This window comes from Paramormyrops kingsleyae, chromosome 23 (genome assembly GCF_048594095.1).
Source record: "Paramormyrops kingsleyae isolate MSU_618 chromosome 23, PKINGS_0.4, whole genome shotgun sequence".
In the NCBI taxonomy this organism is placed as follows: Eukaryota; Metazoa; Chordata; class Actinopteri; order Osteoglossiformes; family Mormyridae; genus Paramormyrops; species Paramormyrops kingsleyae.
Window position 1 is genome coordinate 16,246,582 of NC_132819.1, and position 27,521 is coordinate 16,274,102.

Consider the following 27,521-nt stretch of genomic DNA (forward strand, 5'->3'; position numbering starts at 1 on the left):
TATTTACGAAATGGAAAAAAGTCCATCCATCTTTTGTACCCGCTTGTCCTTTGTAGGGTCAAGGGAGTCCGGAGTCTATCCTGGAAGCCGCGTACGCAAAGCTGGGAAAAGCCAAAGATGAGAAAAATAAATAAATAAATAAATGTTCACTCAGGACCCATATCTAATATTAGATTTTTTGTGAATATCTGAAGCAGATGATGAAACAGATGACGGAGCCACATGCACTGTACAGCAATGCTTTTGTGGTTTCGACCAGATGAGGACCTGGAGATGACATTTATCACTTTCTCTGTAAACAGTACAGGAATTCTCCGCAGTCCCTGAAGCCTGTTGGGTAGGCCGTTGTCATGCTCACTGATACTGTACATCCATTTCCGCCCCTTTGCTGGTGATTTCTTGCATGGCTTCTGGTCGGTCTTACTCACAGGAGTTATAATTTGCACAACACATCAAAAGTAGCTGTTTTAGGGTCATTCACTGTGTTTTTTCTCCACATCCTGGAATATGCACATCATTTCTTGTGCTGACTGTATAGATATGTGCTAAGTGAAAGCTACAGATTTATTTCTGGGAGATAAAAGATTAAACCATGAGTTCGCCCCCTTCCAGAATTTGTGTGTGACCCCAGGGCCGGACATCATCCATCTCCCATTGCAGTTTCTGTCCTCTTTTTTCTGGGTGTATCTCAAGGTTCTGGAGGTCTGGAATCCTCCATCTCACTCTGTCACTGCATCCCGCCACTATGGTGCGACTCTCCAGTCTAGAACGAAGTAGCAATGCAGTTTTGGTGCAATGAATAACAACAAAAATACATGGAAACCAGTTGTAAAAAATTTTTATTTTATTTACAAACTTTGCGTATAAAACATGAAACTCATTTTGGGATTGAACTTCTCTTTCTCTATATTCATTGATGAAGAACAGCATCACAGTACAAACAAAAATGTCATGCATTTGCTACAATAAGGCCAGGAGGCAAAAAGACAATGGCCAGGGAAAATAAATCAGGCACTGCAAGAAATTAAAAAGCCAGAAACAAGAGCCAAATGAGCTAAAATGCTCCTCCGTCTCGAGTTCTTCTTTTGTAGGCTAAACGATAAATAGCTGGGTTACTTTAAAGACTTAAATAGTCAATAAATGACAAAATACAAAATTTTAAATTTTAAAATATGGACTATAGTATCATGCTACTTGTGAATGTTTAATATCTAACAGTAGCCAGTTTCTTTTATCAATGCACCTGGTTTTGGGCACAGAAAATGCAAATGTTAATTAATATCAAATGATGTTTTTTTTTCTTCTTTTTTCCCAGCTTGCTCTGCTCTATATCCCGCAGGTCTGTCCTTCTAAGGACCTCTACTCAGTAGGAATGATTACAGCCATCCTCAGAATGGGAACGGCACCCGGGCAATGCTTTTGGGCTACAGGCTTGTCTGTACCTAGGAAATGGCTCCCTCTGCTGGACAGAAGCAACGCCGATCAACGGGACCTGAGTCTACTACTACAACGTATCGTCAAGAAAGTGACACATCATTCTGTTGTGTCTGTTGTTACTATAAAACCAAACAGACCATGCAGAATTGTTCATCCTCCCTGCCTGCTTTCTGTCATTCGCCAGAGGAAGCACTCAGCCCTTATTTCAGGCTACTATTAAACATACTGTATGACTGGGAAAGACAGCATGTGTCCATTGATTAACTGCCATTCCCTTCTAGCCAGGAAAATTTGAATTGTGTCTTGTATAAAGTGTTTTTTTTTCCCCGCACTTGCACTATTAACTGCGGTCTATGCCTGAAATGCATGATTTGGAGCTTTTCATAAGTAAAAAAAATAATAAAAAAAAAAGCGTTATCACCTGCAACACTGTAGGCCTACTGGATTAGCAGGGATGGATGAATGGATGGATGAATGGATGGATGGATGTTATTTATCAGTGGGGTAGAGTCTTTGCATTTATGGCATATGTTTATGTTAAAGCTGTGTATAAAGTCATGCATTGGTCCTGTCTGATCTTGTTTTGTCAGCATTTATTTGTTCATTGTCATGTAATGTGGTGAGCCTTTAAATCCCAGACACATCGATCAGAGACTAGACCAGCGGGAGCCTGCCAGCCACTGTGATCACGCACCGTCGAGTCAGACTAGGACCCCTGAGAGCTGAATCTCTGAGCATGCTCAGTGCCCACCTTCCATTATGCATGACTGACCACCAACAGCTGTCTCTTTCCCATCTGTTTCTGCACCCTCCAGACGCTAAAAATAAAGAAATCCCTGCTTCCAATATACGCACAGTCACTCCCCAGAAGAATATGTGCTGCTGCGTAAAATTAAAAAAAAAAAAAAAAAAAAGAATTGAATGACAATTTAAAAGCTCTTAAACATGTAACTGTAAAACTGTCACTGCAAAAATAAAGTGTCAGTAAACTGCTTTATGCAGGAATCCTACAGCTGACTTTTGGAGGTGAGGGCAAGGCAACCTTTCCAGGTGTCAAATTTTTACTGAGCTGCAGAGTGTAACATTCTTCTCTGGGTCATGTGACTCCTTTCTCCGAAACAAGTCAGTGGGACCTGTGGTTTCTGTAAAGCTGCCCTCAACTTCAAACCAGACACCACAACCCTTTCTTCGGAATATACCCTATCTATTCAACCTATCGACAAAAACTGTATATAAGATATTATATTCAGTGCATGCACACATATGCACACACTGCTGTACCGCATCACACACTATGCCTGAATATTTTATATGCATGGAAATACCACATACAAAAGTAACTAAACAGAGGTATCTGACATATATATATATACTACCGATTCCAAATTTATAATATTAATTAAGTAATATTCTTACAGTTTTATGAACCAACAACGTGCAGGGGAACATATTATAAGAATGCTATGTGCACTATGCTAAATCCTAAAATAGCGTGACGAGGGCGATATGGGTTTGGAAGCCAGAGACGGATCACTGCTCACGGAGTCGTAACCCCAACTTTAGCTGCAGATGCACAGAGGAGCCCAGCTCAGAGAACACACTGCAAACCGTCCATGCCAGTGTGGTCATGTAGGTTCACCAGTGCAGTATAAGATGGACCACACTGAATGTGTTCAGTATGAGGATCAAAACAGCTATGAGCTTAACAAACTGAATGTACTGCCTAAACGTTATTACAGTTATATATGTTTTTTTTAACCACAGTGTAGAGTCATGTGTTACAGGGTGTCATATTACACTTCTGAATAAATATTGCCGTGATGCATGCGGACTGGGACTGTCAAGCCAAGATCTGGGACGATACCCGTGAATCGCAGCCATCCGCTTCTTTAATTAATCCGGACAGTTGATTCAAATGTTTATGGCCTCTGAGAGATTTAAGAAGCCTTTAAAGAGTAGTCCTGTTTACCATTTTTGAGAAGCATAGTCTGTGATGAAATTCGAGCCTTAGGGGATGGGTCTAAGTGTCAGAGAAAGGCGATCGACGGAGAGGTGAACGTGATCCGAATACTTTCCACCGTCAGAATACATTCACTTGCGAAGACTTGCGGCACACGGTGGCCAGGCAATGGCGGGATAGGCTGCGGAAGAGAGAACGGCCTGTAAGAGTACAGCAAAACGCAGCTGCAGGGTGGAGGACCACAGCAAATAGCAAGACGTACATATACATGTGCAGAAATGTCAGAGAAGGTCCTCAGTCCGGAAGTGACCAATCAGAAGCCTTCAGCCAAGAAGAACATCAAGAAACTGCGGGTGCTGAGCACAGTATGCAGCCTGGCAAAAAGCTGGCAGCAGTGGGTGACGGACAATGAGCAGAAGCAAGCCAACGAGCCTTCGGGCTGGAGTCCCTCCTCAGGCAAGCAGGATGAGGAGAAGCCGAACTCGAAGAGAGTCCTCTCCAAAAAGCAGACCCGTCCAACCTCGGCTCCCCCCAGTGCAGCAGAGTATACCTTGGTGTCCCTACAGCCCCTGGAGGAGGTCAACAGCAACATCCCAGGAGCCTCCAAGATCAAGACCAAGCAGGTGGCAAAGTCGGTGACGAGTAGCGTGCAGGAGAAAGGCGTGGGAATCGGGTTGCTCACCGAGCGCTACGGCAAAGAGGCCACGGAGGACGTCGACAGGATGTTAAAGGCCAGGGGCTCGCCGACGCGCCGACGCAAATGTGCTAACGTGGTGTCGGAGCTCACCAAAGGATGGAAGCAGGTGGAGAAGGGGCGACGGCAGAAGGAGGCCGACAGCCTAGAGGGTGACTGGGCCTGCAACATGGACACGAAGGACAGTAGCTTCTCAGAGGTGGACAAGAGGAGTCTGGAGAGTGACATCACGCCTGGCAAACCCATACAGACAGGCAACACCCAAGACTACTCAATAAGCAAAGACAAAAGGGATGCAATAGACACGCCTGAATCGTGGGTTAGGATAAAAAGACCTTCCTCCACAGTGTAAGTCTAACAGTTTCCCTATAGTTTGATTGTACAAAGATGCTCATGCATACTAAAATTCAAATGCTACTCTATATTCATCTCTTTTTCTCTATATTTGTCTCTTTATGCCTGTGTCTGGATGCCACTTTTCTAGGGTAAACAGGGACGTGGACGAGACTAAAAGGCTGAGTTCGGTGTCAAAGAAGTACAGTCCCGTCGGGAACCTGGCGAACAAGTGGCAGAACTGGGCCTCACAGCACGAGATCAACCAAAAGCTGAACCCGTTCAGCGACGAGTTTGACTACCAGCTGTCTATGTCCACGCGCCTCCACAAGGGCCAGGAGGGCTACGGGAGGCCCAAGGAAGGCAGCATGACGGCGGAGAGGGCCAAGCGAGCCGAGGCCCACATCCACCGCGAGATCGACGACATGTGCTTCATCATCCGCACCATGACCGAGCCGGGTGCCGACGGCCGGATACGAGTCACGTTCGGCGAGCTGTTTGACAGATACGTACGCATCTCAGACAAGGTGGTGGGCATCCTGATGAGAGCCAGGAAGCACAGCAAGGTGGCCTTCGAGGGCGAGATGCTGTGGCAAGGCCAGGACGACCACGTCGTTATCACACTCCTTGTTTGACGGCAAAAACTGCGACCAAAACAGCTGTACGAAGCAAGAAAGCAGCTGTCTCTTCATGCAGCACATATTTCATTAAGACTGATGTTACGGCAGGTGACATAGAGCTAACAGAACACACCTAAGAAACTTCTGTGCGATAAATATGACTGTATTTTTTCCAGATTTAAAGTTAAACTACATAGACAGGTAGAAACGTCAGATGTAGTTACTCTGGATAAAGGATGCACTAGCGAGGCTCAATAAATAGTTATACCTTTTATCTCAGCGTTTTGGGAAACAAACAGTTCAAAGTTGTGTTTAAAGTTGCTTTTTTTCTCATTATGTTTTGAATTTATATTCTTGGTTTTATAACATCATAAACTTTTCATAGTGAAAAATGGGACACTGGAGTTTGTAAAGCATATTGTTTTGGTATAATAAAACATTAGGTACTGAGACGGGTGATGGTGTGAATTGGCAATGTAGCTGGCAGGCAAGATCTTAGTCATAGGGAAAATGACAGATTGAAATACTTACAGCTCTGCTGTTTGATCTGAACCTAGGGCTGCTGTCATTTGAATCCAGTTTTTTTTAAAAAAATCTGTCAGGCTTGTCACATAAACCACGTGCAAAAGAAATTAATCGCACATTGCATTTTCACTTCCGGGAATTAGCTGTAAAAAATGTGAAAATCTGTTAAAGAAAAGTTATAACGAGTACAACATGTAGTGAAATGAACCCTGACCGATCCAGACTGTGCAAAAAAGAGTAAACAAGAATTTAAAATTACAATTTACAATAGCATATTATAAGCATAATTATAAGATTTGGTTTGCGATATAGGTCTTTTGATTTTATCATTAAATTATGTTACCATTACCGTTAATCACTGGAGACTGGAATTAGTACTTCTGAAAAGAACGTACGTAGCTCAATTTCTACTTTTTAACATTCTCCCAGCAGATGGCGCTCTATTACCATCAGCCAATTCTACGCAAGCTGAACCTTGTAAATAGACACCTCGGACACCCCAGCAAAGCTGCCATCTCCGCTAGTGGGTAGTCTGCCATCTCCGCTAGTGGGTAGTCTGGGAGACGGTGTACAGACTGTCCTTTGTGGCTGGCTGGCCTTCCTTTAAGCTCCATAACATATCCAGTGCGACAGAGTCTCTTTTAATAAAATCCACTGAAATATCCTCCTGAGACCCGACCTATTCATTTATGTCCATTGTAGTGGACATTGTATTTTTGCATTTATTTTTTCACTGATGTTGGGAAACGTATTTATTCTTGTTGTGCACTAAAGAGGACATGCTGTGGAATTAAAATAAGAATAAATTTGAAAAAAATCTAAATTGTAAGATGTCTTATTTCCTCCAAAGACAAATAACCTACAATTGAAGGACATTTTTTTCCTTGGGTCTCAGGAGGATATAGAAATTGACCATTTTAAAAGTTTACAGGAATGCATCCTCAGTGAGGTTGTAAGGCGTGGATGTTGCTATTTTCCATTCCATATGTGTTATCCAGTTAAGAAAAGGAACCGATTGTCCATAGTATGTGATGAGCCGTGGGTATGAGGATGGAAACCAGCTCAGTGCTTTCTGGTCTTTCTGGGACAAACATCAGGCTCGCTTTGACCCTGTATAGGATACGTGGTCTTGTGAAATGGTTGCATGGACACATGACTGTAATAACTTTGCTGTTGCCGTTCTTCGACGTCATTCTCAGCTCCAGCGTTAAAAGCCATCTGCACCTACTAGTAATCGATTAAGCGACGGTGATGCTGGGGAGAACTTTAAATTCACTTCCCGTTTTCAGCTTCATATTCTTCAATGACGCACACACGGGTATACTTTGTGTTATTTTTGGAAAACCCCTCTACCCTGTGCCTGACGCGTTTGGGAAATTACACATAATAATCCCAAAAGGCAATCCCTTCCCGAGAATGAAAAGGTATCTGTAACCCGTTGAACGGACTGGGAGGAATTATAAAGAAGCGTTTCACATTCCACAGTAAAACAATAGGCGTGCATTCTCTACATATCATCACACGTTTCGCCCATTTAGATGTGCACATCACCAAATTATTTAAGAGATCACTCCTAACAGACACACAATTCTCATTTTGCCAGTATCATATTTTCGTTAACACTTTACTTGACGGGGCACAAATAATATAGTATTATGCTATTACTTATGTATTAATTAACCACAAACTAAGTCTTAGTTACAGACTGATGTCATGTTAATTCATCATTAATGAATCGTGCCGCATATTTTGTCTCAAGCAGTTACTGTTGCTGTGCCTAGTTACAATATTTGTTACTGCATCTGTTAATTCTGTAAACCTTTGTGAACTACTGAAGGAACTACGAAATGAACATAATGAATAACAGAAGTGAAATACTGACGTCATGTTTGTTCATCATTAATGAATTGTGACGCAGTTGTCAAGTACCTGCTATATTTGTTTATGATTTGTACTTCAGTAGTAACTGAGTTATTACTAAGTATTTGTGCCCCGTAAAGTGAAGTGTTGCCATTTTTTCTTTATAGCCATTAACACTAAATATTTTTCCCTCCCACCCCCCAAGACAGGCAAAAATCATTTCACAAAAACTTTTGGCCCCCACATAAACTTTGGGTCCCTAAAAACACATTGACTTTAATCTTGTCCTCCTGCTTCTGTATATTACATATTAGCTTGATATTGTTAAACTGGATGTCATTTGTATGAGTAAATCTTAACAAATAATAATGTAGACTTCAGCTGCACAAACAGGAACTTCTTAAATGAAACATTAGTGAATGCATTTAATTCATTGGCAGACATTTTGAATGATGCACTTGCATTTTTTCAGTCCCTTCTCAAACACTATGCTGGATTTTTTCCTAAAATTCAAGCTAAGTACCTTTTCTCAGGGGTGTGACAGAAGAGTGTCTCAAGGGACTGGAACCAACAACCTTCAAGTAATAAAATAGCTTGAAGCACACAGCAGGATCTAAGGCACACTCACACACCATGGGCACCATCCATCCATCCATTTTATGAAACCACTTATCCTATTCAGTGGGAGTCTGGGCCTAAGGGCACAAGGCAGGGAACAACCCAGGATGGGGTGCCAACCCCTCTCAGGGAACAAGGCAAGGAACAACCCAGGATGGGGCGCCAAACCCTCTCAGGGAACAACCCAGGATGGGGCGGCAACCTCTCTCAGGGAACAACCCAGGATGGGGCGCAAACCACTCTCAGGACTCACTCACACACCATTCTGTAACACACTCACCCCTATAGGCAGTTTGGCCACTCCAATTAACTTGAGGATATTTTTGGACACCAGGAGGAAACCAGAGTACCCAGAGGAAACCCCACAGGGAGAACATGCAAACCCCACACATATGGATCCATACTGGAAACACAAACCCTGGTCTCAGGGGTGTGAGGCAACAGTGCCAACCACTGCGCCACCATGCCGACCCACAATAGACACCAGTTAATCTAAACTGCATATCTTTGGTCTGAGGGAAGAATTCATCTAGAAACATGCAGAAAATGTGAATGAACTGAAACCACAATCATGGAGATATTATAATGCAGTGTTTCCAGCAAATGTATAATAGTATTTTATTATTTAGTTTGAAAAATCAATTTACATTTTTTTTTTATATTCTGAAGTGACACGGTACACCCGTGTGTATGTGGTGATTTATTGTTCAGTTCCTGGCAACCCTCTGAATGAGAAGAAATATTTACCGTCTCTTTCAATTAGACGTCTAGGTGTCACGTAATGACGGTCGTCAATTAATCGGAGCAATGTGAAACTCACTGCAGTCTTCCGCATACCTTCAGCTGCCAGCCTTTTCATCAAAATATGAAGTACGTGCTGTTTGCGGTTTGTTCATACCTACATGACAAAGTCAGTAGCGTCACAGGAGATATAAGAAAAGGCGAGCTAAACCTTTATTAGGGGGGCCTAATTTTAATGAAAACCAATGAGAACACCCTTTTTCAACTAATTATTTTACATTTATTTCGGGGGGGTTATGCCCCCCAAACAAATGCCAGTATCCTAAGGCATTAATCATACCTCGATGAAACTCAACATCATGGTACAAATATGCAAAGACCGCACGAGCAGACCGGACAGCGTTCAGACCTTCACATACGCTTAATTATTCACCGCGTACCTATACAGGTCTGTGGAGGGCGATCTGACGATACTTCCATTATTGTAGCACAGTTTATTAATTAATGAAATGCTAGATATTTTAAGTAGGCCTACTTAAATATAAGTGACATATGACAAACCATTCCGAGAAACGCATAATATGTAAACGACTATAAAACAAATGCACATTAAAGTAAACAAAGGTTTTGGTATTTTGTGCGGAGAGGGCATTAAACACGAATCACTAGTGAAAATTAACCAATGTGAGTAAATGTTGCACCGTCACTCACACGACGTGTGTATAATTTTCAGTGTTTTCTTTCAAACAGCAGAAGATCCCTTCCACTCAGCAAAGGATGCCTTGTGAATACAATTCCCAATCTTAAAAAACAATGGAAACTGAAATCACTGGCATATAAAATGACTAGTGTATATATATGCAAATCACTCAGATTGGCTGGAGATGTGTAGTACTGTGACGATTAGGCTTCATCTTTAATTTGGACATTTCTTTTACATGTCAGAGAGCGAACTGGAGCAGAGCATTCAGGCAGGCTCACCCTCCCAGTCCCCCAAACCGGTTATTCTAACTACAGTCCCCACAATCCTCTGAACGCGAAACCACTCGGCTTTCTGCGGCTCGCTTGATTTTGTCAGCGCTGGTCTGCAGCAGGAAGGGAAAATGCTGCTTAAATAATAATGTACAAAGCTTTGAATGTAACGCCGAATCCACAGCCGCCCGAATAATGAGCGCATTAGAAGATGACTAGCATAATGGCTGTTGAAGGTAAGGCTGCACCGGGTGACTCATGGAAATCAACACGTTTTTGGCGTTTGCTGCTGGTTCAGTGCTTGGGAGATGCGACCATGATGAATACAGATTACAGGCACCTGGAAAGTTGTGAGATCGCGATTGGATACCGCAGATATTAAGTCACGTATGGAAAAATCCAGGCTTGCTTTGAGATAGCTGAGACAGAAAGACAGAAAAGGGGGCTCTGTGGGTATTGTTAGTAGGGCTTGCGGACAGGTCGAGGGAGGTTTTCGCGGAGCGTCATTTTGGTTTCCTTATTTTTTATTGTAGTTGTGTGGATGCACCTGTTAAAATTGGTCACCGTGCAGATTGGGATTTTATCAGAAATGCATCAAAATGCAGTCCGACTTTCATGCGGTAGCGACCTAAGACAGGTGATATTTAGGGGGTCAGTAACATTTGCGCTGCACCTCAGCGAGTCATTTTTCTAAGGCTGTCATTGAGTTAAAGCATCGCTTTCAGCTTCCAGACTCGTCTTATTTCGGCGATCTGTGGTGTATGCGGGCGCCATGTGGACAAACCGGCTGCGATCACATTAGATGGCATTGCTTTGTAAACTGCCATTTTGAACATACGTTTACTATCCAGATATATAGCATATTCCAGGTGTTTCTTGGGTTTTGCTGGGGCACTGGGCAGTCATATCACCTTAGCGGAGGGATCCCGTGGATTCAGAATCCGATGAGAGGTGGGTAAGTTCAGGGCGAATGTGCGCAACCCCCCGCTATAAATCGATTTAAACAGTTTCCCCCCATAAAATTGTTTCCATATATGGTGTTCAGACGTAGGCTGCTGTTAATGTCATTTTATCGGTAAATCTATCGCAACTCAACCAATGTTCTTAAAATAGCTACTTCTGGCAGTCTAGGGGATGATGTTATGATTGGTATAGAACTTTAAAAAGAGGTATTATTATTATTGTTGTTGTTGTTGTTAATGAATATGATGATTATACTCTGCATTTTATTGTCCATAGTTACCAAGCTCTGTATTTTTATTTTCACACTCGCTTCCCCATGCTGATGATGGACAGTGTCAAACTTACGAACTGCGAGGTGTCATAATGTGAAATAGCGAGTTAGTTGACAGTCCTGACACTGATCGTTTGCGTTCGTGCTTGTTGCCTATAGTCCTGCAACTTCACGGAAAAAGCCGATGTTGCTTCACGTCGCCCAGCGAGGTTGTACCATATCGACACGTTCAGCACTTAGAAAAGTTTCCTTCTAGGCCTGCCGAGGGAACTTAATGGGATAAGTGTACAAGAATTATATGTAAGAATAATAACGAACACCAGAACCAAAATATACAAAACTGACGCGACTAAATGTTGTCCCGTTCTTATTCGATTACCATTTTATAGTGTTTCATAGTCATTACTAATTTGAATGTAATATTAGGCAGCACCATGATACAGTTTTATACCTGTGACCTACTTCTCTGCCTTTGATCTTTAAGACGGTTAGAGATCATACAGACAATAGCTGCCTCACTTTGTGCTTACTTCAGTATATAAGCTTACTAATTTAGCCTTAAAGTGCTTAAAAGTACATCTCCGGGGTGCAATAAAATTTGTAGCCAGTGTTTTGATTTGCAGCAAGGGCATAACTTTGGGTTGAGCATTGGGATGGTTGAGGTGTCCACTAATTTAAGGGTGTTGAATTGGCTGGTTTTGATTACTGGGGGTTACAACCCCCCCTCCCCCAAAGTGTTGGTGAAATGGTCTGAAAACACTTCTCGTTAATAACTTTTATTGTAAATGAAGGATTGCCATCTTCGGCCTTGTAGAGATCTGCAGGCAAATGTGGAGTAAGATTCGTACCTCAAGTAGGTATAAGGTGATGTCAGGAAAATGATTGTATACATGCAATAAGTTTTATGAAATGTTACGTTGCTAAGGAAGGAGAGAAATGACAACACGGCTTGATTGCAGTCCGGCGACGTTACGGTGGTCACACAAAATGACAGCATGATGGATTTTATTTATTTTTGGATGAGATGGGCTTCGGTCGGGAGTGCCAGTATAGCGTGAAATCGCCGTATATAGCACTTGTGACAGTGATCGCCGATTTCTGTAGGGGCTTAATCGCGGGTATTTATTCGGAAATTGGGTTTTGTCTATGTACCGCACATGACGTTAGCCGTTTGGAAAGTGTACAAAGCTAACTGGCTTATGTTCAGAAACTTAATGCTAGGCTACCTTCTTTTCGTTGCGAAACTGGATCACGGATGACTGAAGTTATAATTAGTCTGTTTTAGCTATCATGCATTTCTGTGAACTGGGCTCTGAAAATGTGAATAAAACTGCTGCGTGGCTTTTAAAAGGAAAAATGTAGGGCAGCTATTAAACATTTAAAACAAGTGGCAAAGATAAGCTGGCGGGGGAGGCGGCCTTGCACTGCCTTAACCCCTGATTTCAGCGAAACCTCAGTCCACCCCCCCACCCCCATATCTTAACGTTCAGTTTTCAGATTATTTAAAACGCAACTTGTACTTGTAACTCCGCTAAAATGATGTACTGAAAGCATCAATGAGCATTGTATACCCACTGTGGCTGGGATCTCAGGCTGCTGTCAATCGGAGACGTTTTAATCAATTTCCTGTTGTTTCATTAGACCCGATTGGCTTACCCCAGGCAGTGACGGACAACATGCAGTAACTCCAATTAGTGTTAGTTTCCAACAATTCTTTCTCCTGTCACTAGGTAAATCATAATTTTGTGGTTTGCATTCTCCTCTCTCTACAGTGATCCATATTTAAATCGGTTTGCCAGGCCTGTCTTGGTAGTGAACCCTGTTCTGTTGGTAATTGCACAATGTTCTCTAAATTGATATTTCCAACCAGAAACTTTTTCCATGTTATGGGAAGTTAAGATGGGGGAAGTTTGAAACTTTCCATAGGAATTAATGGGAATATATGGGGATTAATGTGAAAAATCCTAGAATTTTGCAGCCCTAGTTGTAACAAGCAAGATCCCCAAGTGTGGGATCAATAAAGTCCTGTCTTGTCCTGTTCAATATGGAGCACTGGTGGTCAGGCAGATAATGAAACTGTCATGCAGAGTAGCCGGCTTTACAGACACTGATGTCAAGCAGACAGCATCCAGATTCCTTTGCACAGCACGTCTGACCCATTTAGTTTAATTCTCTCACGTTTTTTCTTCTGGGAAAAGGGGCCGGTGTAACCTGAGTAGATAATCACTTTGGATGGAAGTATCCTGTTACCAGTATAGTTTAATGTTTAATACAAGAAACGGCCAATGTCTCACAGGTCTGTCTGAGCGGAAAATGCAGGGGGGTGTTCTCAGGTCACTGCAGCTGGTTATGGAGAGTAAAGTTACCGGTGTTTGCCAAGCCTCCCGTCTTGGTACAATATGAAAGAGAAGTCTATCTGAACATACACTGAAATGATTAGTCATAGATATTGACTTCCTGACCATGAGGAAAACTTCCTGATTATTAAGGGGACGTCCTGTGTCAAAATTTCCAAAGAGATAATGTCTAAATTATTCTCATGCATGTTTTCTAGAAGCAGTGAGCACTGGTTTTGGACTATATCAAGAAAATTGGCTAAATCAAATGTTTTATTCTGTTGTTTTTTTGTAAGACTTTATATGCCTATGTTGTATGCATCACACACACATTGCACTTAGTTTAATTGGCTTCCTCTTATTGCCTCTTAATGCACCCTAAAATTTCAATGTACTTTCTCTGTAGAAAAAACACAAAGGGACAAAGAAATGAGAGAAGTCACAAATAGTTTTAATTTTCAGAATCCAATATGCTTTTTGCATTTATTATTTTTATTTATTTGCTGTAATGCCAGTAAGCAGTGTATCAGCTACATGCATAAAGACATTCGACAGCTTGTCTTTTTCTTTTGATGAATGCAGAGTAGAGACTCCTGCCATTCAAAAAGTACTTTGGTTTGGAGTAGTCCCTGTGTAACATGCTCTGACGTTGACCTGCCTGTGCTCCATCGCACTAGTGATCATATTTATATGGAATTATTACATGGTGATATGAATACCATAAGCCCCATTCTCAAACAGAACTTAAACTATACACTCATTGGCCACTTTATTAGGTACACCCGTTCAACTGCTAATTGAAGCAAATATCTAAGCAGCTAATCATATGTCAGCGGCACAGTGTAGAAAATCATGCAGATACAGGATACAGGTCAGGAGCTTCAATTCTATGTTCACATCAAACACCAGAATGGGGAAGAAAGGTGATTTAAGTGCCTTTGAAGGTGGCATGGTTATCGGTGCCAGATGGGCTGGTATGAGTCTTTCAGAAACTGCTGATCATCTGGTATTTTCGCGCAGCCATCTCTAGTGTTTACAGAGAATGGGCCAAAAAAAACATCCACTGAGTGACAGTTCTCTGGGTGAAAATACCTTCTTGATGGCAGAGAGCAGAGAAGAATGGCCAGACTGGTTCAAGCTGATAGAAAGGCAACAGTAACTCAACCACTTGTTACAACCAAGGCATGCAGAAGAGCATCTCTGAATGCACAACATGACGAAACGTGAAGCAGATGGGCTACAGCAGCAGAAGACCACACCAGGTGCCACTCCTGTTAGCTAAGAACAGGAAGCTGAGGCTACAGTGGGCACAGACTCACCAAAACTGATCAATGGAACAATGGAAAACATTGCCTGGTCAGATGAGTCTCGATTTCTGCTGCACCATTCAGGTGGTCAGAATTTGGCAAAAAATACCATCATAGCATTGATTCATCCTGCCTTGTATCAACAATTCAGGCTGGTGCTGGTGGGGTAGAGATATCTTCTTGGCATGCTTTGGGTCATTTAGTACCAACTGAGCATTGTTTAAATGCCACAGCCTACCTGAATATTGTTGCTGACCATGTCCATCACTTCATAACCACAGCATACCCAGCTTCTAGTGAATATTCCAGCAGGATAATGCACCATGTCACAAAACATGTATCATCTCGGAGGGTTTCCTTGAATTTGGAAATGAGTTCACTGTACTCAAATGGCCTCCACAATCACCAGATCTCAATCCAACAGAGCTCCTATGGGATGAGATGGAATGGGAGATTTGCATCATGAAGGTGCAGCTGACAAATCTGCAGCAACTGTGTGATAGTATCATATCTACATGGACCAAAGTCTCTGAGGAATGTTTCAATCACCTTGTTGAATCTACCATGAAGAATTAAGGTAATTCTGAAGTCAAAGACAGCGTCCATCCCTGCACTAGCAAGGTGTACCAAATAAAGTGGCCAATTAATGTCTTTTTTTTTATTGAACATAATATGCTGAAATATTTTCACCTGACGAGTCCACCCCCTGCATCCTCAGTAAAATCGCCTATACTCCACTTTACCTTCCATTTTGTTATTTAAGCTATTCATTTTATATAATCACTTCTTGCAAATGTAAACTCCTGATTTCTTCTCAATAGTGAGAATGCTTATTTACTGAAAAATATGATTGTATTTTTGGTTGAATTTCTTTATGCTTATTTTTCTGCTGTTATTGAAACATGATTTAATATTTAATTTTGGTTTATTTCAGCAATTCTGACAAAAAGAAATACTGGGAAAATGTATAGGTAAATGGGACTGAATGAACAAGTTCTCTCAACTTCTCTGGTCTTTGTACTGACTGGTACACGATACTCATTCTATATGATAAATCGATCAGAATGCTATGAATGCTCACCCTAGATTTTCATCTTACTTTCTGAATGGGAGTTGTTCCAAATGCTTGTGCATAGTTCACAGCCATAAACACCCATTTCAGAATGGGCTAAACATCCATTTACGTATATTTTAATATCCGTCAGATGAGATTCAGTTATTTGTATATAAATAATTAAAAGCATCGTTTCACATAGCCCGTACACTGCAGAAACAATATCCGCGAGATTCGTCTCGCATCAATCACTGTTTATACTGCAACAGATTCCAAAAAAACAGGAAAGTGGTTTCTTATTTTAGCAGTGATAAATATTCATTACCCGAGACGCACAGACAGCAGTAACTGCTTTTCTGTCCAAACTAAACCTTTACCATCTAAATCAGACACGGATTTGCTTTTTAACAGTTCCTTTTGTAAAGGATAGTGGATTTTTTTGTGCATTGCTATGATTTATATTAATAGAGGTCAACAATACCCATCAGCGAATGCAACAGAAAAAAAGTTTATAAAATAATTGGAGGATGTTAGACATGCCTACTTCACGAGCCTTAAAAAGATGGAGGATGTCATGACGCAGCTATTATCTGGCGTTACCATTTATAAAATATTGCGAAATGTAGGTCTTTATCTCTGGAGGCACTTGAATGGTTGTGCTGCAAGCATGAGACCCTCCTCCGTACTTTTTCCCCCTCTAAGGTTCCGGAAGCACTTTGCATGACTTTGCATGTATTAAAATAAGACTCTTGAAACATTCCCTGTTGTGCCGTATTAAATATTTATAATCTTCACTTTCTTCCTGTTAGCTGTGTTGCGCGGCTGTGCTATTTATATTTTATTTACGTCTTTGATGCTGTGGATATAAAAAATAATTCGGAATTTATGCTCCAGCGTGAGTGGTTAAGCAGAGTCGGGGATATTTCGGAGTGATTGTGACTGGGTAAACTGGGACACTCCTTTGATAACCCAGGGGAGTCGTGGGGATTAGATGATGTTTTCTCTGTGCTGGGGGAGCCTTATACAGTAGCTTGAATTAGGCGCTATATAGGTGCTCCGGAGAGCAGCAAAGTTAGCAGAAATAGGATTCGCATGTTATTTAATCAGAGGCATTAGATGCAGCCGTGGATATGTAGGCTGAGAGCGAGGAGTGGAGGATTTGCATCATGACCCATTTCGGACGATCGGGTGTTTTAATCTGCAGCTTGTGTGCACAAACAGCTGCCGTGGGCCGGGTGAAGGGGAGGGCGAGTTGGGCGGGCTCCAGCAGCGCCGGGCCGTCTGTGTTCGGGCTTCCAGAGAGACCAATTAAGACTCCGCCGATCTGGTGGCCAGCTGTCGGATCTCCCGCGGATGGCACGGGCATAGATGGAAGCTGGATCCTGGGGTAGACCGCTGGAGGATGGATTTGTATTTTTTTTTGCAGGCGTAGAGAAGTTTCCATAAAGTAGTTTCGATAACACTGCGGGTCGGCGGTGTCATCGCACTTTGCCGGAGGAGAGTGAGAGCAAGTGCAGCCTCTGTAGAAGGATGCCAGTGGTATCTTATATACAGTACTAGGCTAATTATCATAATACTGTAATTTACTTTGAATGCAAATTAATTTCTTATTCCTGTAGATAAGACCAAAGAAATTAAATATATACCCTGGGGTAATTTCAGTGGGCGAAAGAGTCTCCTCTTAATTATTTGTTGTCATTCGGATTATAGAACCTATTCACATTCTGGGTAAAACAAAATCTCCAGAATATATAGAATATATTGTTGGTGGAAATTACATTTTCTTTTGAGAGACTGCTATGAGCTGAATTAAACTAAATGAGAGATCCGTTGTTTAATTGATAGGTATAGCATAGATATGGCGGGTAATTCTGTGAACGATTCTTTTCTGTGCCAACGTTTTCAGACGCCATACAGAGCTGTACACTGTAACCTACAGTCTTGTAACATCTGCTCATCCTATGCAAGAGTGACTAGAATTGCCGGTATTTAAAGTCCGTCCCAATCCGGCCATAGTAAAATTGTTGCCATCGATCAGTAGAAAATATGAATATGTAAATGCAGTACAGCGTTAGGATAGGCGGATTTAATGGTGTGGCATAGGGTGCCATTTGCCACCATAAGAAAATTATGTGCCACCTCAGTTTTAAGCGATGTGACTGTTTTATAAAACATATTCAACATAATTAATAACCAAGTTTCCCCTGACTTAAAGCACGTCAAATATCACGTCAATGATGGTTTGTTCCACTTCCTTTCATTTCACCCGCTCACCGGCTTCAAATTTCAGCGTGCTATTTGTGAGAGAGGTAATGCTAAAATATTGTTTTCTAATTAAGGAAATAATTTACACGAATCAGCAGTTTTGTGCATCTTTGTGGCAGGGCGGAGCAATTTAAAAATATATATAAAAAAATGCGTGATATTTAAATTTGGAATATCGTGATAGATATCGAGTTCTGCAATGATATTCCTCAAGACCAACAGAGGGCAGCTGTCACCTAGGTCTAAATTAAGCTTACGCAAAAGTAGAATGAGATACAGTTTATAACTGCAAGTTTCAAGTCGTCTTGGGTTTTTAAAACAACAAAAAAACAACTTTCTTTTGTAAAACTACTTAACTGATGTCGGCTTTGTCTCCCAAACAATTTGGACAGTAAATATAGCTATTATTTACCTCTGCCCAATCACATTTCTCATTGAAAGTACTTTTTGATTCTTGTGATAAAGTATGATTTTTACATATAATTCAGTAATAATCAAGACATAGGTGCAATATATGAAGCCTCAAAAAGTTCAGGGTGGGAAAATATTTTTTGAAATAGTTCTGTGTCCCCTCGCAATACTTTTGCATTCTCACGCAATACTTTTGTCATACCTTGCAATAGTTTTCTGTCTGCAACTGAATGGGTTTGTGGAAAGGTGTGAATTGGCTTTAAAGAAGTAGTTCACAACCTTTAAATGGTAACCCTAGCTGAGTATCACAGTTATAACTAACGTTATACAGTGACACCTCCACACCAAGTAATAAGTGTTTTTTAACTGTGTCGGAAATGTTGGCTAGAAGACTGAACTAGAATTGTGCAACAAGAGTGAGAGACGAGGCTGGGCACAGGCAGGATCCAGTGGTCAGAATTAAACTCGTGGAATAAATGCTGGAAAATAAATAATTGCATTCCCAGACTTTCAGGGCACATCCGCCAAAGTGGCAGAAGTGTTGGTGTGTAAGGCGATATCTCAGAAACAGTTTGACGGATCTTTTTTGAACTTTACACAAACATTGTATGGGTGAGGAACTAAAACTGACTACATTTTCAGACAAATTCCCCCAAAGTTGAAGTAGTGCTGTGTAATGATGGCAAAAAAGGACCATTTGTACACTTGATTGTGTTAAGCCAATAACTCAAAAACTGTTTGATGACTGTTTTCAAACTTCATAGATGCACTATGGCTACTGAACTGGAACCAATTAAAGGTGCCATAGAATGAAAATCTGACTTTACAGTACCTAGGCATAGTTGAACAAGGAGAGCTGGGTACATGGAACTGACATGCCTTGAATCTCAAACAATGTTCCCCTTTTCCAATATACATCCCACATATTTAAAAGAAGGCAGTAAAATGGCCTAATCCAAAAATCTTAGACTGTTACGTAGCAGTTATTTATTATACATAGCGGGAACTATTCAGTTGTATGGTAGATTGTAGGCAAGAAGCTTCTGTACCGCTTGCAGCCTACTTTGTTAGCTAAAGAAATATCTAATCAATAATGAAGCTTTAAAAAAAATAAAAAATTGGAAGTGGAAGTCCAAATTCACTATAAACAGTACTTTTATGAGCTGCTCAGCTTGCTGTTGGCATTCTTAATAAAATTTGCACGCCAAAGCTAGCATCATAAAATCATTTATTAACTGTAACGCAAAATAATTACACTGGTTTTGTTACAATGCAAAAAACAAAGCTATGACTATGCTAAAATTGTGCCTAGGCTGAAGTGGGAGTATAACAGTTACATGTAGAAGAGTACTCTCTTAAGTAACAATAAGTACACTATAGTATAGTCGACCCTTCCACATCGCGGGGGTTTGGGGTGCAGACCCCCCGCAATCTTGAAAAACTTCGTAACTTTTTGGCAAGTGAAGTGAAAAAATGAGAAACGTGTGATACAAAGATCACTGTGAGTTACAAAGATCACTGTGAGTTACAAAGATCACTGAGATATCACACCAGAGGCTGCCATAAGCATGCTGGCATCCTTCAGACCGGCACTATACATATATTTTATGCATTTATGAGCTGCTAAACTTTTTTTGTTTTGTCTGCAGGCCTTTGCGTGTTCTCTGCTTCTAAAAATGTACATTTAATTTCTTAAGCCAATCTCGTGATGAAACACAATGGGGAAAGTCACAATGTAGGAATGTAAATACATAACCCAGTAACACAGTTGTTCATTAATATTATCAAGTGTTACACTTCACATATCTGGATGTGCTAAAGTTTTGTAAGACTGGCAGTGCAGCAGGTTTGTTTACACTAACATCACCACAAACATTAATAACGTGTTGCAGTACGACGTCACTGTGATAGGAATTTTTCAGCTCTGTTATTATCTTATGGGACCGCCGTTGTAAATGTGGTATATCGTTGACTGAAATGTAATTTGGCACATGACTAGAAATGTTGGTTGTGTGTGAGCCATCGCAGTGTCTTACTGTAAGCCAGCCAATCAGAGTACAGCTCATAACATATTAATAAGCCCACCAAAAAAGGGAAAACTGCCTGTTTTGGTCTAGGGCCAAATAATAGGGCAAGTAAAACCGTTCCTGGGCATTTTTTGACCAAACCAAGTTCAAATACCTTCTATGTAGACACCAGAGAACAATTTAAAATACTGAAAAAACTGTATACCATGGCACCTTTTAAAGTTTGAGACCAATCGCTGCAGAATTGAAGCAATGTCACCTAGCAGCATGGAAGGATGAAAGCAGAAGGTATCTAACCTTGTGAATGTAATGGTCTAAAAATGGATTTTATTACTGCTTCCCAAAAACATTATATGGTGAAGATCTACATGTGGCTGAAGACCTGAACTGGATCAAATTTTGACACCAATCGCACCACAATTGTGGCAGCGCTGTACAGTGATGGAAAAGATAAGACCAGCTCAGACACTTGATCTTGTCAGCATGAGAACGCAAACATTTTATTTGCCTGATTTTTCCCCAAACTTTTGGTGATGATCTGGATCTACTCAAATTTTGAGACAAATCACACCAAAGCTGAAACATGCGCTTAGTGACAGCAAAGAGAAGGATGAGGTGATCAGGGGCTTTTCCTTGTGAACAGGATCAATCTATTTGTCATTATTTACTCTGTTAGATGGATGTTATGGCTGCTTCACGAAATCATTATATGGATAAAAATCTACTCCTAAACATGTACAGTTAATCATTCTCAATCACCTCAAAGTCGTAACTACACTCACGGAGGGTAGCTAAACTGGAACCGCGAGACAGAGGACAGCCGAGAGTGACGATAAAGCCTTCGGCTGCCATCGGAACTTATTCCGTGGATCTTTTTGCGAACTTTTGAGAAACATCGTACAGGTCAGTAATAATAAAGCTGTAGTACAAGATAATTTTCCAAATATTTCATAATAAAATTTATATTGATTTTTGGTCACTACCCTCCCTTGTTCAGCAAATTTTACCTGTAACATTCCAGTAGCTGGTTGGCAAAATGTATCATAGGGAGGTGAAATTTGTTGTGGGAGAATTAAATCTTGTCACTTTTTTTTGGAGACTTGGAGAGAGAGTGCAAAGTAGGTTTGTAAGAATATTTGCTTTAGACTGCAAATGTTCGGCGGTTCTTTTATTAGGTGAAATTTGTCACATGAAGCACTTCAGGTGGTATTGTGCTCGTTAGCAGCCGTACCACCTGCAATTCAGACTAGGTAATGCACCTGAAGCTAAGCAAGTTTGGGTCTGACCGGTACTTGGATGGTTGACCAACAAGGAAAGCTGGGCTGCTGCTGGAAGAGGTGTTGGTGTTGGTGTAGCCAACGGGGGAGCCACCTCCCGTGATCCATTTGGAACCCAGTGCCCTAGTGCAGTGATGGGGACACAGCTGTAAAGATGTAAAACTGAGGTCCTCACTCTCGGAGGTCATAAAAGATATCTGGGTGTCTTTTTAAAGAGTAGGGGTGGTACCCTGATGTCCTGGTTCACATCTGACCTCCTAATCATCCCCTACATCTAACTGGTGAATTCTCTCCTTCCCCTTCACCACCTTAGCTACTGTGTGCTGAGCGTACTGGTGCAGAACGGCTGCCGTTGCATCACCCAGGTGGGTGAAACACTGGTGGTGGTTGAAGTGGTTCCCCATTGCTGTGTCTGTTAACAGTAAAACCTGTATGTCACAGAACATTTAGGCCACGGTGCTAAACAGACCTAAATACAATATAAATATTTAAACATATATAACAACATTTTCATACATGGACATTAAAACACAAAGTAATACAAGTAACCACCTAACTGTCGGGGAAAGATTCTGCAAATTGTCACAGAGGTGTGATGTGCAATAAATGAATAAGCATACTTACATATTACAACAAAGACTCAGTATTCAGGTAAAAAACACATTGGGGTAGTGTATGGCTCAGGGGGATAATCTGTGCCTGTCGGGGGAAGGTCGCCGGTTCGAGCCTGCCTTTGGCTGAGTAGTCATGTGTCTGGGCCCTTGAGCAAGGCCCTTCACCCCCCAGCTCCATGGACACCACTACAGGTGGCTGCCCTTTGCTGCCAAGCTCGCATTCACCTCCATTTGTGTTTGTGAGTTATGGAGAGCAAGATAGGTAGGGATCAGTGAAGTGTCACTGTTATTATTTATTTTTTATTAACGTCTACATTTCCAGGTGATCCTTCCCGGGCTTCTAGAAAATGTGCAAATTGGTGCGTGTGGGAGGAGTATGGAGTAGATGGCGGCACCAAATGTCTAGGGAATGCGATGTTGTCATTTCTGTCATTGTCATTTCTGACAGCACCAAATCTAGTTGTTATATTCAGTAAAACTCCAGCATAACTTCTAATAAAAACCGAATAGATTATACATATATACTGGGGCTTCAGACTAACGTTCTGTACTGGTCTGCATAACCATCTCTGACAGGTGCACTGCCACAACATTTAGGGCCACCCACGTCAAAGGGTACCATTTTGTCATTTCCCGTACACATTGATAGTTATGTAAATGACCATAAACAGGAATAAAGGTGTAGGTAAATGTTTGTCTTTATTTGAATCACAGCAACAAACAAAGAATTGCAAAAACTTCATCATTCTGAAACAAAACTTAAGCACTTTACACGTCAGCGCTTTTTAACAAACTGAAAATTTCAGAGGCTCAGTTGACTCAAAAGTATGTGCTGCTCCGAGACACTTGTAGAAAATGCTTTAGTTAGCCCCTTCCTGATGCTGAAATGCTGCCGGGGGGCGGGGCATTCTGGTGCTCACACACTTGTCATGACACAGGCTTTGTTTCTTATACCAGTGTTTCTGAAACTGTGTTTGCGAATGTTTTAAAAGTGCTTTATTATTAAAAGTCATTTACCTTTAGCTTGATAGTATAACCGACATGTTTTATTAACTATCAATGTGTTTTTATCTCAATAGTGGCAGCAAGCTTTAATAAAATAGGCTTACATCAGCGAATGATTTCAAAAATGTGTGTTTTTATTAATTATTTCAAATCGTTTACATTTATTTTGATAATATTACCAACTTGTTTTATTAGATTGATGTCTATATTTAGGTCAATTTGAAGCAGGTAGTGTTTACCTCAGAAAAATATACAACGATCTATACTATCTGTAGGTTTTTAAAAAGGTATGTCAGGATTATGTGTAATATAATTAGACCTGTGTCTGCAAATACATGTATATAATGGTAAAGCAAAATCCCTACAATCGATATATCAAGGTATTTATAATCCTGCAGGTTAAGCAAACATATTTCTATCAAACTAAATATACGGTTATAACAACATATCACTATAGAGTTAAATGTCCATTAATAATCTAATAAAACATGTCGATTATACTATCAAGATAAATGTAAACGATTTTATAATTTATAAAAATATACCTTTTTAAAACATTCGTAAACGTATACTTTCAGAAACGCTAGTCTAAATTGGCGAAGAACCGCTCTGGCCCTGAAAACAGACCTGTGAAAATTTTGGCACACCAGTGCGACCAAGGAAAAGATTTAGTCGCAGTTGACAGATTTTTGGTGCCATGGAGCCTTAGATACCTGCACGTTGGAAAGATGATGTTTTTTCACGTTGCAGCCCCTTAAAATCTTCATGCCGCCCTCTTGCCTCCGCATGAAAAATTCTCTAGATCCGCCCCTGGCTGTTACATAATGGCACATAATGCTTCAAAACGCTTTTTGTTCTGAAGGGCTACAGGATGGCTTAAACGCTGTTATGCCATAAGGCTGCAATGCTGTCAAGTAATTATGCTAATATACTGCATGAAGCTGCATAATGCTTCACAATGCCATTAGGCCACAAAGCTATAATGTTGTGTAATACTCTCCTTTTGGGAAGTGATGTTATGAAATGGTCCGTAATGGTGTATAATGTTTCATAATGCTGCTGTGCTATTTTGCTATTAAATCTAAGAGGAAGGCAGCATATATATGTGTAAGTCACAGTGAAGACTTATTGTGAGATACTGAGTTACAGTAACAGTTTAGAAGATACTGGTCCTCACCTCACTAAGACCGTGGGTGCTCCTTCAGGGACCTATCTGATTGATCATATTGTTTTCTGTGAAATGGATCGACATACGTTCATTGCCGGCAATAAGTCTGGAGGACACAAGCTGACCGATTCTGCACGGAAAACCTTTGCACAGTCATAAGCTGCGTCATGTGCCCTGGTGCGGCACAGCGGGTGAGACAGTTAGCGCACAGCCGCAGGGCTGACTGTCCAGTGCCCGTGACAGGCAGCCTTTTAAGATAATTACAGTTAAAACACACCCCCCCCCCCCCCCTGGAGCAGCAGACAAGGTGAGGGCGGGTCAGTGGAGAACCAGTGAACTTGTAACATGAAGTCGTCCAGGTGTGTTTCGGGAGGGGTGGGAGGGGGTGGCACCCAGTGCTCTCTCCATGTTGCTTTCCCGGAATTGCTTCACTGAAGTACCCAGCTGTAAGCATGAGGTAATCCGTAAGACGATTGAAAGGCAGAGGAGTGACTGTTCGCATAAATATGCTGAAACATATTGGTGACATTTGCGGGTTACAAGCTTGGTGGGTAAAGATACAAATGTTTCAAACAGCTCTCAGTTCCTTGAATTGCTTTGGTACTTTTGTATCAAGCTGTGTAAATGATGAGGAAATTGTCAATGGGGAAAGTCACTTTGGACAAAACACTTTGGTATTAAAATAAAATAATGATCAATCCTCCTGCAGTGATTTATGTGATTAGTGCTGATTTTTTTTTTCATCTTTTTCTTTTGTTAACGCTGTAAACAGAGGACTTCCATAGCTGGGTTGGCGACCTGGAATTACTGGTGAAAGTAACTGTTGAGTAAATTGGATGCTTGTCGCTAGGTGGTAATTTCCCCAAGCATCTGGAGCTTCCCTGGGATGTCGTGATGTGGCATGTTTCTCCAGAGGATGTTACAGTGAATGTGCAGTTTGCTGTCCATAAAGCACGCCAGTTAACAAGGATGTCAGCACTTGGAACAGATAGTGTTCATTGTGGGACATATTATCTGTACTGAAATGAAAAGGCATGTTGAAGGTGCCGATGACTGTCAGGGGGAGGGTGACGGGATCCCGGAGGTGCCGGTGACTGTCAGGGGGAGGGAGACGGGATCCCGGAGGTGCCGGTGACTGTCAGGGGGAGGGAGACGGGATCCCGGAGGTGCCGATGACTGTCAGGGGGAGGGTGACGGAATCCCGGAGGTGCCGGTGACTGTCAGGGGGAGGGAGACGGGATCCCGGAGGTGCCGATGACTGTCAGGGGGAGGGAGACGGGATCCCGGAGGTGCCGATGACTGTCAGGGGGAGGGTGACGGGATCCCGGAGGTGCCGGTGACTGTCAGGGGGAGGGTGACGGGATCCCGGAGGTGCCGGTGACTGTCAGGGGGAGGGAGACGGGATCCCGGAGGTGCCGGTGACTGTCAGGGGGAGGGAGACGGGATCCCGGAGGTGCCGGTGACTGTCAGGGGGAGGGAGACGGGATCCCGGAGGTGCCGGTGACTGTCAGGGGGAGGGAGACGGGATCCCGGAGGTGCCGGTGACTGTCAGGGGGAGGGAGACGGGATCCCGGAGGTGCCGGTGACTGTCAGGGGGAGGGAGACGGGATCCCGGAGGTGCCGGTGACTGTCAGGGGGAGGGAGACGGGATCCCGGAGGTGCCGGTGACTGTCAGGGGGAGGGAGACGGGATCCCGGAGGTGCCGGTGACTGTCAGGGGGAGGGAGACGGGATCCCGGAGGTGCCGGTGACTGTCAGGGGGAGGGCGAGACGGCGAGAGCCGCTCTGGAGGCGCCTTCCTCACCTCCTGCAGGGCGTTACAGCGATGGGGAAGTGAGGGCTTGGCTATTTATAGCAACTGTTGCAGGAAGAAGCAACATCCTCTTCTCTCCCCCTCCCCCCCACACCCACACTTACCTAATACCCCCCCAGCCACTGCCCCGGGGGCTGCTGGGAAGCAGACCCCTGCAGAACCGGCTGGCGTAGGAGATGCCATAGCTCTCTGTCATTGTGTCATTCCCTGTCTCTTTATCTCTCTTCCTCATTCTCAGGCCCTATCATTAAAGATGTGCTGCTCATTTTAATGGGGAGCATTTCAACAGGCCGCTATTGTGCGGATGAGCGGGTGTGGGAGGGAGATAAGCATGGGCCCTGTCCGCCATTCCCTTTGTCAGGTCCTATCTGTCCCTGTAAGACTGAAAAAGACATGGGGTACCGTCAGTATCAGGGACAGTAGAGCTCTGCAGTGGTTTCTACCTTCCGTCTGACAGAAAACCGCATCATAGGGTTGTATGGCTTGATTGTATTTGGTGTGTTTCTTGTGACTCCAGGTGTACAAAGGTCACACTTGAGCCTGAACTGGAAAGGCTTTTTTTTTTGGATGTCAGACCTGGAACGATGGGGCATGGTTGAAAAAAATTAGTTTGTGTATTCATGCTGTAGATGATATGATGAAGGTTGTCACATTCACATCACAGCTAACAGACTGAAGGTTTGTGTATTTACGCTGTAGATGATATGAAGGCTCGTGTATTCATGCTAGATGATGTGGTGACGGATCCTGTATTCGCGTTGTAGATGATGTGGTGACGGATCCTGTATTCGCGTTGTAGATGATGTGGTGACGGATCCTGTATTCGCGCTGCGGATGATGTGGTGATGGATCCTGTATTCGCGTTGTAGATGATGTGGTGACGGATCCTGTATTCGCGCTGTAAATGATGTGGTGATGGATCCTGTATTCGCGCTGTAGATGATGTGGTGACGGTTCCTGTATTCGCGCTGTAGATGATGTGGTGACGCTTCCTGTATTCGCGCTGTAAATGATGTGGTGATGGATCCTGTATTCGCGCTGTAGATGATGTGGTGACGGTTCCTGTATTCGCGCTGTAGATGATGTGGTGACGGATCCTGTATTCGCGCTGTAGATGATGTGGTGACGGATCCTGTATTCGCGCTGTAGATGATGTGGTGACGGATCCTGTATTCGCGCTGCGGATGATGTGGTGACGGATCCTGTATTCGCGCTGTAGATGGTGTGGTGACGGATCCTGTATTCGCGCTG

At 42.4% G+C, this 27,521-nt stretch overlaps 2 protein-coding genes across 3 annotated transcripts in view; both read left to right on the top strand.

The window, feature by feature from the left end:
* Positions 1 to 3,032: 3,032 nt before the first annotated feature.
* abrab (actin binding Rho activating protein b) lies at positions 3,033 to 6,233 on the top strand. Its single transcript, XM_023811814.2, has 2 exons — positions 3,033 to 4,439; positions 4,576 to 6,233. The coding sequence occupies exons 1-2, from the start codon at positions 3,676 to 3,678 to the stop codon at positions 5,057 to 5,059; spliced, it is 1,248 nt and encodes a 415-aa protein (XP_023667582.2). The 5' UTR covers positions 3,033 to 3,675; the 3' UTR covers positions 5,060 to 6,233.
* A 3,507-nt stretch (positions 6,234 to 9,740) lies between these two features.
* samd12 (sterile alpha motif domain containing 12) overlaps positions 9,741 to 27,521 on the top strand; it is a 77,630-nt gene continuing 59,849 nt past the window's right edge. The window contains exon 1 of one of the 2 annotated variants that reach the window (XM_072705762.1): positions 9,741 to 9,996. In XM_072705762.1, the coding sequence (XP_072561863.1) occupies positions 9,972 to 9,996 (25 nt within the window). In that variant the 5' untranslated portion in view covers positions 9,741 to 9,971. Of the gene's footprint in view, positions 9,997 to 10,117; positions 10,712 to 27,521 lie in introns of those variants that run through there. The other variant, XM_072705761.1, reaches the window with a different exon arrangement.